Consider the following 19904-nt stretch of genomic DNA (forward strand, 5'->3'; position numbering starts at 1 on the left):
AATATATATATTCTCAAAACAACAGGCTCTGCAGACAAGCAGTGATGATTCTTTCAGTCTCTTTGAGATGTACAACAAGTAGGGATTTTAAGAGGTTGTGTTCTTTTAGATATCTAATTCCATACTTATATTGTGGAATACATGTATTTTTTCCTTCTTGGCTTTCTGAGGGAAACCCATTTTTTATTTCAGTCCTTGCTTTCTCTAAACTATTGTCTATTTGTTTTCTAGCAGTTTTTGCTCAGTGTTTATATTGTTGACTGTTTTCCATCTGCATTTATTATAAACCACAGTCTCCTCTCCTCTCCCCACCCCTCCCTTTTCCTCTCCTTGACTTAGCAAATCCCTGAGTTGTATTTTTCATTAACTAAGGTGAGGGTTATATAGTTGGGAAAAAGTAGATCTGTCCTGGTACATATTCTTGTAGGTTTCCTGAAACCAGACTATGTTTCTTCTCCCTTTCTTTTTCACTTTCTTGAATTCTTGTAGTTAGTCTGAAATTGAACAGAAGTGATAAAATTCTGCAAAAACATATTCTTTTGAAATGTTTGTCTAACATTGAAAGCAATTCCAAATACTTCTTGCAGTATTTTAAATAATTTTTCTACCATCCTCTTAGAGCTATAAACCAGTTTTTATGCCTTGACCACAGGCAAACCAAAAAATGCTGTAAAAGTTGTGTCTAAGGAGTGTCATTCTGAAGGCAGAATGTAGCTGCTTAGTCCTAACGGGTTTGGATATTATGCAAATAAACATCCCAGCTTTGGATTATGAATTAGAGTGAATTTTCTGATTTTAAGCTGGTTTTACAGCCTCGGATGCAGTTCATGGATTTCTCTGCCTTTATGTAAAATTCAAAATTAGTTGATTTCAATTCCTTAAATAGTGGGACTTTTTTTTTTTTTTTTCTCCTTAAGTTAGGAATATCACAGTATAACACATTACCAAGTTGATGACTTTCACTGCTTTCTGTTACTGTGTGCCAGCCATCTAGTATGATGAACAAGAGACAGCACAGTATGTCCTTGGGAATAATCAGATTATTCTCTTCACAGAAGCCTTGTGAGTTTGCTTTGTGGTCAGCACTATGCCCTGGAAGGGCAGAAGGATCCCTGTGATTTTAATAGTCTCTGAGAGGAGGCTGACATTGCACTGAAGTATGAGACAGATGCTTTAAAAAGCAAAACATAGTTCTTGCAACCTCTGATTTACTTACACTGTTTCCAAACAGTAAACAAAAAAGCCTGGTTTTGTACTGAACACTGTCATTCCAGTCTGCAGTTTTTTGATTTGCATCCTAAAACTGATTTACATTTTTCAATTTTTCGTGGCAAAGCTATAGTGTCATTGCCCTAGCTTTGTGTGCTAAAGGAGCATAGGAAAAAACACATTGGTATGACTTGAAATACTCTGGTTAATGGCCTCTTGTTCTGAAAGCTGAATCAAACTGAAAGGAAGGACTGGAACATTATATTTAAGTAAATTTATCTGACTCCATGAGGGAAAATTCTTACTTTCTTTTAGGTTGCAGTTCATTCTAAGAAAAACATCACCCGTCTCTTTCCTTTTTTTGGTAGTTTACCCCATCAAAAATATTGAAGTTATTGAATCTTTTAAAGGTTGCTCAAGTTGCTGATGTAGCACCTCAGCCTAAATGAGAACCATATAGCTGAAGTGCACTGAAAAACTAATGTCAGTATCAAGTGGAAATTTACATAGATTTCAGGGCTCTTTCTGATTACTTTGTTAGTCTGTGTGTCTAGGGAATTTGGAGCCTTCAATAGGCACAGAAGAAAACTGACTGAGCATGATTTCTAGACACTTGAACAAGAAGGGAATGGTCCATAGGACTGTAATCCCCAGGTATCTGCATATAGTTTTGCAACACTAAATGTCTATTTTCTGGAAATGCTGTCACCGGAGGAAATTTCTCCTGAATGGTTAAGACCTTTTAAAATTTACTTAATTGCATTTTTCCTGTTTTTTTGTTTGTTTGTTTGTTTGTTTGTTTGTTTGTTTTTTTCTCCACAGGTGACAGCTGCTGGAGGACTTCTGAAATTTACAGTCTCCTATGACTTCACAAAACAAGAAGACAGAGCTCAATTGATGGTCCAATCTGATGTCATCATAGAGGTAAAGTGATTATATTTTCAGCCACCAAAAATAAAAAAATAAATAAATAAAAATATATATTTTTTAAAGTAAGAAAATTGCCTGCTTCTTCAGATGTTCAATGTGAAGCCTGGTTGAGAACACAAAACTGTAGGGTGCATGTATCTTCAGCTAATTTTTAGTATCAGAAAGTCATCATGGTTCAGAGAACTAAAATCTCCTGCATCTAAAGGACCATCCAACAATATTGCAATAGCTTATAAAACAGTATTCTTTGTGGTTGGCTGAGTTAATCCTTTCCTATTCTTTCGGCACACCTGTTCTGTGCTGCTCAGGATTGTATGCATTTGCATTGACTTTCTACTTTATCAGGCAAGCCCATTTCAGTTTATGAAAGATTAATATTATTGCCGATATTTATTATTCTTTTAAAATATATTATTTCATAAATCCTGTACCCCAACTGGCTGCAGTAATAAGAGATTTTTTTCTAACATTTTTTTTTGTATGTAAATCATACTCTCTTATGGCTCTGTCTAGGGACGTGACTTGAAAATCAGCACTCCAAAAGAGGGGATTCACCTGCAGCCTTCTGAAGTGCACACTGAAGAAATTGTGCTGAAACCAGAATCCTTCCTTGTGCATGGCACTGATGTGCCAGTCAGCAGGAGGGAGTTCATGACTATCCTTGCAAACATAAAGAGGATCCTCATAAGAGCTACATACAGCTATGGGATGAATGCCATCTACAGGTAAATGTGGGAAACGTGTCAATTTGTTACAGGCAACTTCTCAAAATTCCTCTCTTCAGAGAACCAAGTTGATGTAATTTAAACAGCCTTTAATTTATTATCATGAAATTAATAACATTTATTTACATGTTCAAGCAGATAGTATTTTTTTTTTCATTTTGGATAGGGAGGAGGCGAGGAGGCAACAGGAAGAGTAAGCCTTGCAAGAGAATGAAATCAGATGGACTGTTAAAACATGAATGACAGACAGTTCCATAAATATGATGATTTTGTGAAAACTGTAATTCCCATATATATGGTAAATTATGTAATGCAGTTATGACATGTTCAGTTAAGAAATGATATATTGCTTATGTTTTGTTTTCCCTATTTAATGAACATACAGTGCCACATTAACGGTGAACCAGTGAATATTCCAAGTCTCTAAACTGATAAAACAGCTAGAGGGGAGTTTTTTCCTTTTTAATGAGTACTGCACACAGAACTGGCTAATCCCAGAGTCTTTCCTTTGGTTTATGTCAGATTGCTGCTTGGACTGCTTAGAGCCATTTCATATGAACTCTTCTGAGCCTTTTGATAAAATGAAAGATGTTATATGAGATGACACAGTTCTATCTTAGTGGCTGCAGCATGGTTATAAAGCTCATATTACATTTAAAATTCTCACAAGTGCACAAGCAAATTCTCCAGGTAGACTAAAAGACGGCCTCTGTCATGATACTGTGTAATTTCACTCTTGTCTATACATTAATAGCTAAGTGGTATAAATAATGGTTGAATGGTTGTGGGCGTTTTTTTTTTGTTGGTGGTGGTGGTAGTGGGTTTTAATTAATTAATTAATTAATTTATTTATTTATTTGTTTATTTATTATGTGCAACAAAATTGATTACGTAATGGCTTTCTACTCACAAGTCATGAAACCTGAAATGTTCTCTAATATAGACATCACTTGATTCAGTGGTGTGATCCAGTTTGGAATGGAGGGAGCTCATAGTACTTTAGTGATTATTTGTTGAAAGTATACATACCATTTTTGCTACTGTGAAATTTCTTAAGCAATCCAACAATCATTTGTATACTTAGGTAATTAAAATACATCCTAAATTGAAAGACAGTTTTCTTAACAGCACACAGTTTTCTGATTTGAACTTTGTCAGTATATATTTTTTTCACTGCAAAAAGAATACGTTTCTTTGAATCTCTTTCTCTTTCTGTGGTTTATTGTTGTGCATTACATCTCTATAAATAAATTTGTGAATCGTGGGTATCTTGAATTTGAGCCAAACTGATTCCTAATTTGCTCATTTGGTCATCAGCCCAAACTCTTGCAATCCCTTGTATCCCTATCACAGAACTTTCCCACTCTGGTGTTCACGGACAGGCAAACGGGTTCATACTCAGCCTTTGGAATGTGTTATATGTAACCTTCCAAAAGCATGTCTTGGAAATATTCTTCATACGATGAGCTCCAGGACTTACATATAATTTATGTTTTGCAGATTAGTGGCCACCATCTTCTAGATGTAGTGACATTACAGTTAGGAGTGCTGGTCCCTTAAAGACAATGATTTAAAAAGGGGCTGGAGAAAGTACTGAAGTAATTTTGAGGAGTACCTTGCTGATTATAGGTGGTTTTACATTATTGATAATCTCTAGCAGTCCCCAGTCCAATGTTTTTGTTTGTTTGTTTGTTTGTTTGTTTATCAGAGAAGAATGCAATGGTAACTGTATTACATTGATTACCATTAGCATAACCAGAAGATTCTGAAAACAGTGTGCTCTCAAGTGAAAAGATTTTTTTATTGATTGCTGTCAGGGTGTGCTCATTGCAGTGAAATGGGACAAAAGATAGGGCATGAAATTCTAGTCACAATGAAATGAATTGGATTTTTCATCTTTGATTTCACTGAAGGAATCCAGTCAGGGTGGGATTTATTGGGTGGAGTTAAACCTTCGCATAACGGTGCATGCTCTAAGTCACATAATATAGCAGTAACATCACCCACTGTCATCCAGCCCAATTTATGATATGTTTTTGTAGGCATATTGCTGATCTTCAGGGTATGTCCCCGCACTGATTTCTTTATTGTTCGTTTGATTTTAACTCATGCTAAAACATACTACGCAAAAAGATGTGCTGATAACTCTAAGACCATGAAAAACAACTGTTTTCTCACTACTGTCCCCTTACTACTGCAGGGTTTGGGATTACTGTCCAGATTCTATGAAGAGAAAATCTTGTGATATTTTAGGCTCATTAATGACTACTGTTGACGGGCTTCAGAGGAGGTCATTTTTGCCAAAGAAATAAGATAGAACTAAACTTCAGTAGATAAGATGATATGAACAGTTTCCTCCTCCCCCTCCACCCCCATTTAAAAAAAAAAAAAAAAAAAAAAAAAAACACAAACAAACTGGTATGTCTGGTGGACAGCTGGATATTCCTCTGAGAGAATAAAGAGGGTCCGGCAGAGAGACAGAAATATTACAGTGTTATTATAGCTTCAGGGATGACAATTTCCTCCTTGAATCATCAGCAGAACTATGCAACGCACTAATTTGAGATTGCTTTATTTAGCAACCTGTTCATTATATACTGAAGGTTTTCAAAGTGTATAATGAAGCATACATATATTTGTAAGGATTTCCAAGGGTGTTGTTATAATCTGTGCTTAGAATAAGTACTGCTGTTATAATTCTGTACCAGAATGGAGGCACTGTAAGACTAAGCAACTTTCTTGCAGTTCTGTAGGAAGAAACCTGAGAATTCAATGGAGTTTTCTCAAGTTAGCAAGAGCTTTAAGTTAGTTATTATTCTTTTCATCTTTGTTTAGTTTAACACACTAAAAACATTAGCTAAATAGCAGCATTTTCAAATAGTTATTAAACAATATTGGTGCAGTAGTGGTGAGTTAGACTTCAACATGTTTAGAGAACATTTTGTTGGTCATGTTGTTATCATTCTATGGCATAATTAGGCAGCTTCCTCGAATGGGTGGGCTTTCATTTAGATGATCAAGTAGGATAAAAAATGTGAACACAGAAATGTAGCAATCAATTTGAAAGTGACTACAGTTTCTGGGTTTAAATTGAGTAATCCTGCTCAAACTTGACAGATCTTCCAAACTGTTGCAATTGAGTCCATCTGTGGTAGAAACAACAGGCCAGGAAAAGACAGATCTCTTGTATTGTGTTGTTTAATGTAATATTGTTAGTTTGTGCTTCAAAGAAAGCTTAGTAGCACTGTTTCTTTAGGTTTAATATGCAAAGTGGCCAATAATCTAAATATTGTAGATGCTCTGATGGCCATTGGGAATTACGGTAGAAGTGGTCCTAAAGACAATGGGTTGTTTGCAGCTGTGTGTAGAATTGGTGCTAGATGTAAGCAGCAAGATGGAAGGAAAGGCAGAGGGTTTACCTTCTTATACAGAGTTGGCTTCAAGACAAATGAGCAATGATTGGGTCAGTACTTCATGTGCCTTATGTAGCTAATGTGATTCAGATGCCTGGCATAGCAGACAGTAAACTATGCTGATACCGCCTGAAACGTCCCCTTCCCTTTTAATCTTGTTTGTTTTTAGAAGTCAACAGTTGCCTGCTGACAGTAACAGTCAGCTTAAATATTTGGTCTTGATGTCGAATCTCAAATTGTTCATGCATCTCCAGGATCTAGTGCCCCATTACTGCCAGCATTATGTATTTTAATGAATGCAGAATGGCATCGAGGAATCGAAATTGCAACATCAAAATGGGAGAAAAAAAATCACTGCAGCTTTCTTCAATGAGTAACTGTTAATGCTAAAAGCTGTTGAACACATTAAAATCCCATTTAGTGAATAGCAGAACCTAATGAAAATTGGAACAATTCAATGAATACAAATGTGGGATAATACTGGTTGGATTGTTTCTGTGTGTAAATGCTTCTCTTTGTTCCAAGATCCGTTACTTAGTGCTGAGAGGGACTAGTAGCTGTAGTTCAAAGGATAGGTAAAACTTGGCCTTTTACTGGCTGTTTGGTTCTTCATTTACATATTTTTCTCCTTACATTATTAGTTTTGTTTTTGTTTTCTTTAAAAATCATCACTATTCATATCTAATATCCCAAAGATGTATTAACTTATTGTAAGGAAAGCTCAACAGGACAATTGAAAAATAAGCATGCAGTAATGGAGCGAAGGGGAAATACTGAAAAGTGAGAGAGATCTTACTGAAGACCTGGATAGGAACAGGCATTATTCTCTCAAAATAGTTTCAAGAACCTTTTTACAGAGGTTCTGGTATTAACAGATTAGATTCAAGTTTCTAACTGCATAATCTTCAATGGCAGTCCCTCCAAAGCCCAGTTGCATACCCAGTCATGGCAACATTTCTGTTTTTCTGAAGCTCCTGTCCTAATTTCAAAGTCTTACTTTTTTCTCTCTCTTTTTTTTTCTTTTTTTTTTTTTTTTCCCCTCATGTATTTTCATGCCTGTCTTATTGACAGTATGCATAAAACTGAGTAGGAAGATATCCTGTCTTAACCTTTTTTGCCCCCATTACAATGAAATATTTTTCTTGGATATTTTCTTAGCCAAGGTTATTCAAATAACTTTCAGCTTTTTTTGGCAGCCAAAAGATTAATGCCTTAGTATGGAGAAAAATAGTTTGTTTTACATTTTTCAAAGAAAATGGATTATTTTTTAACAAAATGCATGTCATGATAGAAACGTATTTTCTGTGGAAAGAGAATTCAGAAGCTTTTCAGGAAGCTCTAGTAATCAAACATTCCATTAAGATTGGTGAGTGAAAATGGCAAGTGATTGCCATAATGCCCTAATGTTCTTTCTTAATTATTATAAGAATTAAATCTTCAAATCCCGATTTGTTTCCTCAGATGCATAGTAGTTGAGGTAAACTACATCTGGCTTGCGTGTTACAGAATCACAGAATGGATGAGGTTTGAAGGGACCTCTGGAGATACCTAGTCCAATCCCCCTGCCAAGCAAGATGGCATCCCCCTATGGGAGTCCCCCTGTCATGTAGCAAGATGGCATCCAGGCAGGTTTTGAATATCTCCAGGGAAGGAACACAACCAGGAACTCCACAACCTCTCTGGGCAACCTGTGTCAGTGCTCTGTCACCCTCACAGTAAAGAACTGTTTCTTCTTATTCATCTGGAACTTTCTGTGCTTCAGTTTGTGCCTGTTGCCTCTTGTACTGTTGCCAGGCACCACTGGAAAGAGTCTGGCCCCATCCTTCTGACACCCTCCCTTCAGATATTTGTACACATTGATGAGATCCCCTCTCAGCCTTCTCCTGTCCAGGCTGAACAGGCCCAGCTCTCTCAGCCTCTTACGCGACAGATGCTCCTATCCCCTCATCATCTTACTAACCCTCCACTGGACTTGCTCCAGTAGATCCATGTCCCTCTTGTACTGGGGAGCCCAGAACTAGACACAATACTCCACGTGTGGGCAGAGGCGGAGGATTGCCTCCCTCAACCTGCTGGCAACACTCTTCTGAATGCACCCCAGGATACCATTGGCCTTCTTGGCCACAAGGGCACATTTCTGGCTAATAACTCAGTCATTGCTGACTCATATTACCTGTAAGCTTATCAAAAATTTTTGTGTCTCTAATAATACTTTTTTTTTTTTTAAATAAATTTCATGTTTACTTTTTGTCTAAACAAGTGAATTCTAGCATTTATTTTTCAAATAAAGATTTTTTTATTTTTTAAAACTTTTTGGCTTGCTTTTCCCATCTTCCTTTTCCTAAAGTTATATAATGGAAGTTACTAGTTTTACGACTAATTGCTACTACTATAAATACTGGTGATATCCTTGTTAGGCTATAAAAATTTGAAGATAAATAATATTTTCTATAATTCCTTTTTGTCTTCTGATTCTTGATGGTGCGTTGAGCAGACATTTTTCCATCTGTCCCTTCTTTGTCATTGGGAAAACTAATATATATGGTAGAAGGTTTTCTTTCATGTACATAACACTTAGACCCTTATGGACAGAGCTGAAATCTTTTTTACAGAGGCCAGCTCTCCAGAATAAAAATATCTGATAACCAAAGATAAGTAATGTAATATTTTAGTAATGTAATATTTTGGAGTAATGGTTTATAAATTTTGAACACATTGCTTGGTGTCAAGTTCTCTCTATATACAGTTGTAATGCAAGTTGGAACATGCGGCTTGCTGGACAGGAATAGTCTTCCTTCTCCTGATACAGTGCTGTGAGAAATTTTTATCTATTTTTATCAATGTATGTCTGACCATAGTCTCCCTCACATGATGGACAAAAATAGTAACAAGCCTACAGACGTAGTTCAGAAAGAAATAGATGACTATGAAAACCTCCTTATTTTTAAACAGAAAAAAAAAAGCAAGCAAGCTAAATAATGTCAGTATACACTGTTGCATCCAGCTACACATATATTTCTGCCTAATTCTATGTGTTAACAGTTTAATTTCTGTTACATCCAGACTAGATGGTGTTAGCATTGAAGCTGCTGACCACTCTTCAGCTGGGAGAAAGACGGCATCCGCAGTGGAGTTATGTGACTGTCCCCCAGGGTATGATGGTACCTCATGTGAGGTGAGTATCATGATGCAGACTAGATCAATTGTGTTAAACTGTGATTATTATAAGCAACCAGTATCGCTGTGTTGATAGAAAGTAATAAGAGAACTGTCCATTGCTGTTATAAATTTGGTATAGCTTGTCTAATTGCCTTTATTTCTAGGTAGTAGTTCATTACATTTGATAATATTTGGAATCTGGAGTTTTACACCTCTGTGGTTGTGAAAAGACGATATTTTGCTTAACAAAAGGAAATGTGAACAGTATTTGCATTTCAGCGGATCCAGCTGAATCAATTGGACTTCAGCCAATTGATTCTCCTAAAATTAGGAGAGTGGCGGTTATGCATCCTGTGCACAACAAAGTTGGAACAAATTACCTGAGGTAATGCGGTTGAGTTTCCTCATTTTTTTCCCCCAGGACTTTGGAGTCCTTGAGGATTATGTGTGTGTTCCCGTGAGGATTGTTTCCCTTTAGTTTGGTCCCATTACAGATAATGACATATACACATACTCAGAAAATGCACACTTTCCCACGGAGTCATTAGCTGGCACACAATATGTTCATACAAATACATGTAAGATTAACTAGCTCATATATGAATAGCTTGGGTAATCTTCAAAAGATCTGCCTTTGAGGAAATAGCTTCAAACACCAAGATGCTCTGCTTCACAAAACTACAAACGGTATGCCATTTACACAGGCACTCTAGGCATTTGCTTGTCAACTCTCTTTTTCTTTAAAATCTTCAATGCCTATATGTGATATTTAGGGCCTAGAGTGTAGTTTCATGCCAAATGCGTTTGCTTCTTGCTGGGGCTAGATTAACTAATCTAGAAAGAAGACCGGAAGCAATTAATGGATATTCGTAGCACTTCCAAAGTGGTACAGACAGGAGAAAAATAAGAGAATATTGCCTACTGTGGGTGAGAAATCAATTTGAAGTCTAACCATTGTCTGTTTAACTATTTGAGATAAAAAGCTGGACACAGTCATTGTGCTTCACACTTTTTTTTGGACTTGTCCATTTTTCACCTCAGTTAAGACTTAGCTGTGATTTGCAAGAAAACAAATGTAAGGATCTGTCTGCAGACAGTTCAATATCTATTTTTGCTGTAGAAGCTGTAGGGCATGGGTAGAATTCCTGGCCTCGTGTTGCTGAAATTCTCTGTCTGACATTGTGTTGGACTTGATGATCTTGCGGTTTAGCTTTCCAAACTAAATGATTCTATGATTTTTTTATTTCATGCTAAGCCTTCTGTCCAATTCAAAACAGTTCCTAAAGTGTGATACATGTTTAAGGTCATATACCCAATTAGAAGGAACATAGGAAGATAGCTGCAAATTCAATGTCTCTGCAGTGGTGAGTATGAACACTCTTCAGTGCCTGCCCTGACTGCTTGCTATTGCAGACCTATTGAACTAAAAAAATTGTATTCCCTACCTCCCTATGTTGGGTTTCCTCCCAAGAATGAAGACCAAAAAGACGTGATAGACTTTTGCCTCTGAGTTTCAGAGTACTTTTGAACGGCTCAGAAATGTCATTTGACAAAGCTGTCTTATTTTAGGAGATCAAGACAGTTAAAATTTTTCATTTCTATGCCTTTATTCACTGAATTAATTTCTCATGAGTCTTTTGTAGCTGAGGTTCAACATATGATATATGCGGAACAGTTATGCTTGATAGATGAAAATGTGGAAATATTTTTTGTTGTGAGTAGATGGTTTGCTTTTTATAACAAGGACAAAAAAAAAAAAAAATTAAAAGCGAAGTTTCAGATTTGCAGGGAAACTAGCAACTGAGAATACGCAATGATAAACTGAAGATGTGGGATTATTTAGAATACTGTATTTTTTTTCTTCTGAACACTGTTGTCCTTTTCCACCACTTTGGTTCTTCCAGTTTCAGCCTAGCACAGTTTTATTTTTATTGACTTTATGCGGGTTTTCATTTTCATCTTCTCTTCTTAAAATGTAATGTATGTTTGTTAAAATGTAATGTAATGTTGTTGCCTGTGTTATAATATTGTGGTATCTGGCATAGTTGCTGCAGCACTAAAAACAACCATTATTTTATTGATATGAAAGTTTTGGCATGATCAGTCTTCAAAAAACAACCAATACATTTAAAATAAGCTGTCTCTTGTGATAATGTTCCATTGCACAATTTTTGAACTAATTTTCTACAAGATTCTGTTCAAATAAATTTCATAGAATCATAGAATCATAGAATATCCTGAGTTGGAAGGGACCCTTAAGGATCATCAAGTCCAACTCTCGACACCGCACAGGTCTACCCAAAAGTTCAGACCATGTGCCTAAGTTCACAGTCCAATCTCTTCTTAAATTCAGACAGGCTCGGTGCAGTGACCACTTCCCTGGGGAGCCTGTTCCAGTGTGCAACCACCCTCTCTGTGAAGAACCCCCTCCTGACGTCCAGCCTAAATTTCCCCTGCCTCAGCTTAACCCCGTTCCCACGGGTCCTGTCACTAGTGTTAATGGAGAAAAGGTCTCCTGCCTCTTGACAACCCCTTACGAGGAAGTTGTAGACTGCGATGAGGTCTCCCCTCAGCCTCCTCTTCTCCAGGCTGAACAGGCCCAGTGACCTCAGCCGTTCCTCGTACGTCTTCCCCTCAAGGCCTTTCACCATCTTCGTAGCCCTCCTCTGAACACCTTCCAACAGTTTCATGTCCTTTTTATACTGTGGTGCCCAGAACTGCACACAGTACTCGAGGTGAGGCCGCACCAGCGCAGAGCAGAGCGGGACAATCACCTCCCTTGACCTACTAGCGATGCCGTTCTTGATGCACCCCAGGATACGATTGGCCCTCCTGGCTGCCAGGGCACACTGCTGGCTCATATTCAACTTGCTGTCTATCACGACCCCCAGATCCCTCTCTTCTAGGCTGCTCTCCAGCGTCTCATCGCCCAGTCTGTACATGCAGCCAGGGTTTCCCCGTCCCAGGTGCAGGACCCGGCACTTGCTCTTATTGAACTTCATGCGGTTGGTGATCGCCCAGCTCTCCAACCTGTCCAGATCCCTCTGCAAGGCCTTTACGCCCTCATTTGAGTCCACAACTCCTCCAAGTTTGGTGTCATCAGCAAACTTGCTCAAAATACCTTCTATTCCTACATCCAGATCATTTATAAAAATATTGAAAAGTACCGGCCCTAAAATGGAGCCTTGAGGGACCCCACTGGTGACCGCCCGCCAGCCTGACGCAGCTCCATTTACCATAACCCTTTGGGCCCTGCCCGTTAGCCAATTGCTCACCCATCGTATGATGTTTTTATTTAGCTGTATGGTGGACATTTTGTCCAGTAGGATCCTATGGGAAACCATGTCAAAAGCCTTGCTGAAGTCCAAAAAAATCACATCAGCTGGTTTCCCTTGGTCCACCATACGGGTGATCTTATCATAAAAGGAAATCAGGTTAGTTAGGCAGGACCTACCCTTCACAAACCCATGCTGGCTGGGACCAATGACTGCTTTGTCCCCCAGGTGCGCCTCAATGAGTCCGAGAACCAACTTCTCCATGATTTTACCAGGCACTGACGTGAGACTGACAGGCCTGTAATTGCTAGGGTCTTCTTTCTGACCCTTCTTGAAAATTGGCACAACATTTGCCAGCTTCCAGTCTACAGGGACCTCTCCAAATTCCCAGGATCGTTGAAAAATAATTGATAGAGGTTCCGCGATGACATCCGCCAGCTCTTTCAGCACCCGGGGATGAATCCCATCGGGACCCATGGACTTGTAGGGATCCAGGTGGAGTAGCAAATCCCGCACACGTTCAGGGTCAGTTGGGAGTTTAATTTGTTTTATTTAATTTGTTTTAATTTAGTTGTTATGTTTTTGCTAGTACGTCCAAGAACTGTACACATAATTACATGAGCTTAGGTAAAACAGATAAAATTTTAAATTTCAAATACTGGTGGAAAGCATTTGTGGTATTTACTTTGTTCTACTCATGTGAATCTTCTGACCTTTATTTGTCAAAATCCTTATGTCTAATTGCTCCTCTCTACTAGATTTATTCCCTTTCTATCAACTCTTTTGCTTTCCCTGTGGAAGAAATTTTGTTTAACTTGCACCACTCTGATGGTCAGAATGGTTAGATCATCAGAGAATTCAGAACTTTCCTGTCTTTTAAATGTGACATCATTTCTTTTCTTAAGATCTCAATCTGTAAACTTTTATTTTAGGTCTGTTTTCATTTTTTTTGTTGACATTCCATGTCTAAGCCTTTTAGAATTAGAGACTTCTGGAGTCCTATCTAGTGCAATATTATGTTTATCTGTGCATGATTCTTTGCAGAATCACTGAAAAAGATTACAGTAGATTTATACAGAAACAGGGAGTTGCATCTAATGTCACAGAAGAAAAAAGTAGAACATTTTCTGCTAACCTATTTTCCTTTTCTGGATTTCATAACTCTAAAATTTAATTTCTAGAATTTGTTTTGCTAGGAACGCAACCAAGAATGAAAAAAAAGGGGGGGGGGGGACAAAAAGGAAAAGGAAAATATTCTTTTTAGAAGTCTTTTCAATTAATCTACAAATCACACATTTTGCAGTAATTAGACAAAAATGGGCATTGTCTTTATTTTTAAAAATGAGAATCTCCTTGTTTCCTCTTGGAGAAAGTGGTGAAGGGTGGATTTTCTTTATTAGCTGATACTTTCAGTATTCTATCACTGCAAAGCTACTTTCTCTAGTATTAACTAGGTGTTTCTGAAGGTCAACACTATGTTATGCACTTTTTTCCATTATGCAAAATTCTAGTATCACATGAGCAGAGGAAAAGTAGTTAGCAAAAACTATAAAGCCATTTGTGATATATATAGTAAGGAAGACTGTTACCTGACATCGTATTATGAAGAAATGGAATAGCTGAATTTTCACTGATAAATCACTGTTGTATGATGTCACCTTGCCTAAGAAAAACCTATCCATGGATTAGATACTGATTTGAATTTAACATTAAAAAAAATAAACAATAAATAAAAAATAAATAAAAAATAAATAAAAATTAAAAAATAACAAATAAAAAAATAACAAATAAAAAAATAAAAAATAAAAAAAAATAAAGCGCACCTTCTTAAAGGAAAATGATTGGGCTTTATATTTAAGCAACACAATTTGTAAATAAAAGGGTAGCTTTGTTTTTAGCCTGTGCTTTATTTCAGTGTAGCCATTTATTAGACTACAAACAGAAAAGACTAAATGATGTTTTAATTGCTCTTTGCAGCTGAGCTGCTCAGAAATTTTGTTGTTGTTGTTTTGGGGTTTTCTTTCTTCCTTCTCTCTCCTTCAATATTTTGCCTTCTGGCTTTTTTTTTTTTTTTTTTTTTAAGTCTCTACCTCTTGCTTTGATGCTGTCATATTTCAATTCTTCATTCCTCTGCTTTATTTTACCATTTCAGAAGAATAATCAAGTTAAGGCTTCCTCTAATCTCACACCTACAAATAATGCTAAGGTCAGTGCAACGCTACAGCACCAGGAAGAACGGATTTCTAGAGAAATGTTGGTGTTTTTTTATTCATTTGACATGCATGTATTTTTGTGTGCCTGTATCAAATGCAACTATATTTTACAAAATCACATTCTTTTATCTGTTCAGACAAGTTGTTTAACTGTTTACCTAATGTGTTATCTACCTTGCAGTATTGTTGGCCTCAACACAGACGTGTGAATGGCACAATTTTTGGTGGAGTCTGCACACCATGTACATGCTTTGGTCATGCAGAAATGTGTGATGATATCACAGGAGAATGCCTGGTAAGTGTCATTATAAGGGAAACCTAATGAACATGATCATTCATAATTTCAGTATGGAAGTGCAATTGAATTAGCCGCCTCTGAGACCTGGAATAGTTGAGGAGAAAAAAACATCTTAATGCTGAACTGTTGCTGAAGTTAAGGATCCCCTCATACCAAGATATGGTTTCTTCTACAGTTAAACAAAATATAGTTTTTTATTTACATAGGATTTATGTTTTGAAATAGAATCAATAGTATATGGCATGTAGAAAACAACAAATATTCAAATATATGTGACAAATATTCTTCCATGCAAGAATTTTCTCCCACTCCAGTCTTCTGCAGTGTTTTATACTACATTTTATAGAATGTAGCAGATAACTGTAAATTTTGTTCTAGTATGATATGGAGTTATTATTTATGGCTTCCCTCATCTAAATTCCTGCTAACCTTGAAGAAATACTTAATAAAATATAATTAGAAAATAATAATAAAATAAAATAATAAAAGTATGTGATTTAGGTAAATAAACTTATTTTTCTTATAGGATATGGAGATTTTATTAGGAGTTACCTAATAATTCAGCAATTAAATCTGATATTATCTACAGCAAATATACCAGTACACCACTATTTCCAGCCCATTCAGTAGCCTTTTGGAATTGGGGAATTATGCTGAATAGACTGTTCAGATTAACTCAAGGGCATTTTAGTTTTACATGGTCTGATATGGCATGAAGCTTGAAACAACATTTCTCATTTCATTAGTCTTGCAGAAACACAATTTGAGCTCTTGCCAGTTTAGTGGGATATCATACTCTCATTTCCCCACAGAATTTCAAGCAGACTTGGTATTGTGCATGTTTCTAAATGTTCCCTTTTATTTCCTTAAGAAAAAGCAGCTGGGAAAAGTCCAAAATGAAAATTCAGGCTTTTTTTCAATGTAATTTGGCATTTAGAATTATTGCTGGTCTTCCTGTTTTCCCCATACAAGATGTTTAATTGCATTGCTGTACAAAACAAGACATCTTTAATGTCTGGATCAGTGAATTCTTCAAATTGCTTTTTCATGAATAGAAGCTTAAAATGATTCTCAATTTAATTATACTGTAAGCCGTAAAGAAGTGCCTAGGACAAAAAATGTGTATGACATGACAGTCATGTTTTAAATCTTTCATTTATATGCAATGAAAATATTTATCATCACTAGGGTAATAGGGATTTGTCTTTCTTGACAAAGATAGAATTTATTACATTAATGACTGTAGCCTCCAGCTCTGATCTCTATAACATCAGTGTGGGATAAAATCAGTTAACAGAAAAGAAAGAAGAGTGAGAATCCTGTTGTAACTGTTGACTGTTTTGCTTAGTGGTGCATAGTCAGATGGAATTCTGAGGCCACTTGCTTTGGTGCCTTCAAGTTTTAGCCCTTACACAAGTTCTCTGTCTATTTTTCTCTCTAACACCAGCCTGGATGTGAAAGAAGGCTGTAGAGTTGCATACAGTGGTGCTTTTGCACTTTTCAGCTGCTTGTTAGCTACTACTGACTGAGATAGCAGAGCTCCCCCTTTCGATGTTTCAAAGGGTGCTGGTGCATTCACAACAGCACTGAGGCAGAAGTGGAAAATAACCTGCTGAAAATGTACTTTATGTGTGTTATCAAGTATTCTGTATTTCTTATGCTCTGCCCGAGCTTATACTAGATCATCCTGTAAAGAATAGGAGCACAGGGAGCTTAAAACTAGTTCTGTTTTTTTTTTTTTTTTTTTGCAGCTTACTTTGAAAATACTGTAAATGAAGTTAGATTGGTTAGTATCCATGCAGGCTATTAAATGCTGCTATTCAATTTGGATCATAAGCCTTTTGAAGTGAAAAAGAGAGAAGTCTGAATGCTGAAAAAGAGAAATGTTTCACATCAAAGGCATTCGTTCTATTGAGGTTTACACAGCCTTTTGGCCTCCTCATTATTATTCATGGTGTTTTTCCAGTAATACAACAGACAATTTAGGCACCTAATTTACTGATATGATACTTTTTTACTCTTCCTTAGCTTTGAAATGTAGTTGAAAAGCAACTGAAATATGTTTTTGACTCATGATAAAAGCTCAAATCATCTGCTTCGACATAGGTCTGTATAAAAAGCTTATTTTAATGCCTATCTTGCAGTAACCTGCAAAGGCCTTTGATCCCCACAGCAGCCATATAGAGAGCTGCATGATATATCGTTCTCGTTACCATTGTGATAATACATAACTGCTTTGGTACATAGGGCAAGTTCTAGCATACAGAAATATTCTTTTGTAATTTTACATACACACATTTATGGCAGCTATATGAGGCTGGTTAAATCTAATCCTTGTGAACAGCAAAAACATTTCAATATTTCATTCATGGCAATGTTACTTTCCCACTAGTAAGCCCAGAAAAAACAGATCTTTCCTCCCCTTAAAGAGGTGCTGAAATTTCTAAGAGGGCAGTCCCAGTTGCATCCATTTTGTATTTTCTATCTTTGTGTATAAACAGCATGTAGCATGTAGATGGAGGCTGGTGTCAGAGGTATTTGACATGTTGTGCTTTTGACAGATTTCATCACAGGAGTGACATTTTCATTTACACAGTAACATAATGATGGATCCTCAGCTAAATGCAGTACAGGATATACCACAGGTGAAAATATAAAGCCTGAGAATTGCTCTTGATTGCATTTGTAACACCAGAAAAGGGAATTGGTCATGAAATCTAGACATTACAGTGGTTTGAAAATGCTAGAAGAGCATGTTCATGCTCTCAAAGAGAGAATAAAATTTTCTGCCCTAGATGACTAAGAAATATACCAAAATAGGCACATGGGCATATGTTTTCATTTTCTTTAACTAGTATCTTCCCTGATATCCATGATAGATATAACCTGAGATAGAGCAGCAATATGCCAAAGCACTGTGTTGGACTCAGTCATACTCCGTGATTAAAGTTAATTTTATCACCAGGCTTCTATTGAGAATGTTTCTCTCTACAGTCATACTTTCACATGCAGACCCAGCTAAGCAGAGAAGGTTTTCAGTGAACATAGTCTTCCCTGACACTAGGTGCACAGATGTCCACTTGCTTTCTTCCAAACTGAGAGCCAGCTCAATAGGAAGGGGTGGAAAATGCACTCCAGGACATCAGTAACAAAATCTTTATGCAAGAAGGTCTGATTCATGCATAAGTTTTTTTTAAAGAAAATAAAATTCACAGTCTGGTTTATTCTAAGTTTATCTTAGTGTTCTATTCTCAGGTTGTCTCAGTGAAGTTTGTTGGTATTTGGATATAAAAGAGGTCCAGAAAATTGATGCATTCAAAGTAATTTGGGATCTAGTCACTGTAATTTGATGACATAAACATATGAGAATAAACTAGTTCCTGGTCATAAAAATCTAAGGGTCTATGGAACAGACCATTGATTTCACCAAAACCAATGAATCAATGGGTTAGAACCAACTGTATTTCCAAGGGAACATGTATATAATGTACTGGGCAAGTTAAGGACAGCTGATCATAATCTTCTTTACAGCCAGTCTCATGACACACACAAAAAAAATATGAATGTTCATACAAACATGAAATTAAGACTTCACAGGCTTAAGCACCTTTTAAGGAAATAATATCAGTGTAATTAGATATTACTCAAACTGGATCATGCTTAAAACCATGGCTGTATATTTTACATGTTTCAAATTGAGATTCAACCAATTGATATCAAAAAAAAAAAAAAAAAAAAATCATGAGTATTGATAATGTCTTCAGAAGGGCTAATAATTCAAATATTTCAGTACTTAAAGTGATCTAGAAATTTGGCAAATGTACGTAAAATTTAATGCATCACTGAAAGGAACAGGCAAAGTATGTCACATCCATTCACATCCATGTACTATATAATTCTTGTTCTTTGTCCAGTAAAACTGAGACCAGCTCAGGCAGAAAAGTAGGACCACACAAGATTGTTATTTCTCAGCCCAACGCTAATATATACACAGTACAACATATGCTCAGATTTTGGCACTGTATGAGTGTTTTGTTCCGTTTTTTTTTTGTTTTGGTTTGTTTTTTTTTTAATTTATAGTTACAGTTAGGAAATAAGTAGATATAGAGAACTGGATTAAGGAGAATTAGTACATGGAAATGTACTAGAGTTATATTTTTAGAAAATTATTCAAAGAGAAGAAGGTCAGCTCTTCATAATGTGAATTGTTTTCTCAGAAGATGGAAGGGTTTTTGTTGTGTGTTTTTGTGTTTTGTTGTTGTTGTTGTTGTTTTTTAAACTTAAAAAAGAAGCAGCTGCAAATACCAATCTGTAAGCTTTAAGTGTGTCTTAGCTCCCCTCAATTTAATATCATCTTTGACATAAACTTTTTTTAAGAATATGAACTGCATAAAGTTATTTCCGAGGGCATTTAAATCTAAACATAACACAAAAGAAGAATCCATTATTTTTCAGGAAAAGTACAAATAATTTGACATAATACTTTAAAAAAGATGAATTGTAAAGGATTTTTCTTTTGTAACATTGAAATTATTTTTGTCACATCTTTTAAAAGCATATCTTAATGTTCTTGTTCCTTTTTAAGTATGGCCTGTAGATTATTTTTGTATATTAGCACTTGAAGTAACAATCAAGTAGACTTAAATGACCTAATGGAGTAGAATTTAGCCCAGCTGAAGGTC

General features: G+C 36.4%; 1 protein-coding gene across 12 annotated transcripts in view; it reads left to right on the forward strand.

Moving 5' to 3' along the window:
* The window catches only part of LAMA2 (laminin subunit alpha 2), a 375103-nt gene that overhangs the window by 198649 nt on the left and 156550 nt on the right, over positions 1–19904 (forward strand). For all 12 annotated transcript variants that reach the window (XM_082757554.1, XM_082757553.1, XM_082757545.1 and 9 more), the window contains 4 exons: positions 2032–2133; positions 2653–2864; positions 9341–9452; positions 15106–15219. In XM_082757554.1, coding sequence (XP_082613680.1) covers positions 2032–2133; positions 2653–2864; positions 9341–9452; positions 15106–15219 — 540 coding nt within the window. The remainder of the gene's footprint in view (positions 1–2031; positions 2134–2652; positions 2865–9340; positions 9453–15105; positions 15220–19904) is intronic.

This window comes from Aythya marila (genome assembly GCF_965140915.1).
Source record: "Aythya marila genome assembly, chromosome: 3".
NCBI lineage: Eukaryota > Metazoa > Chordata > Aves > Anseriformes > Anatidae > Aythya > Aythya marila.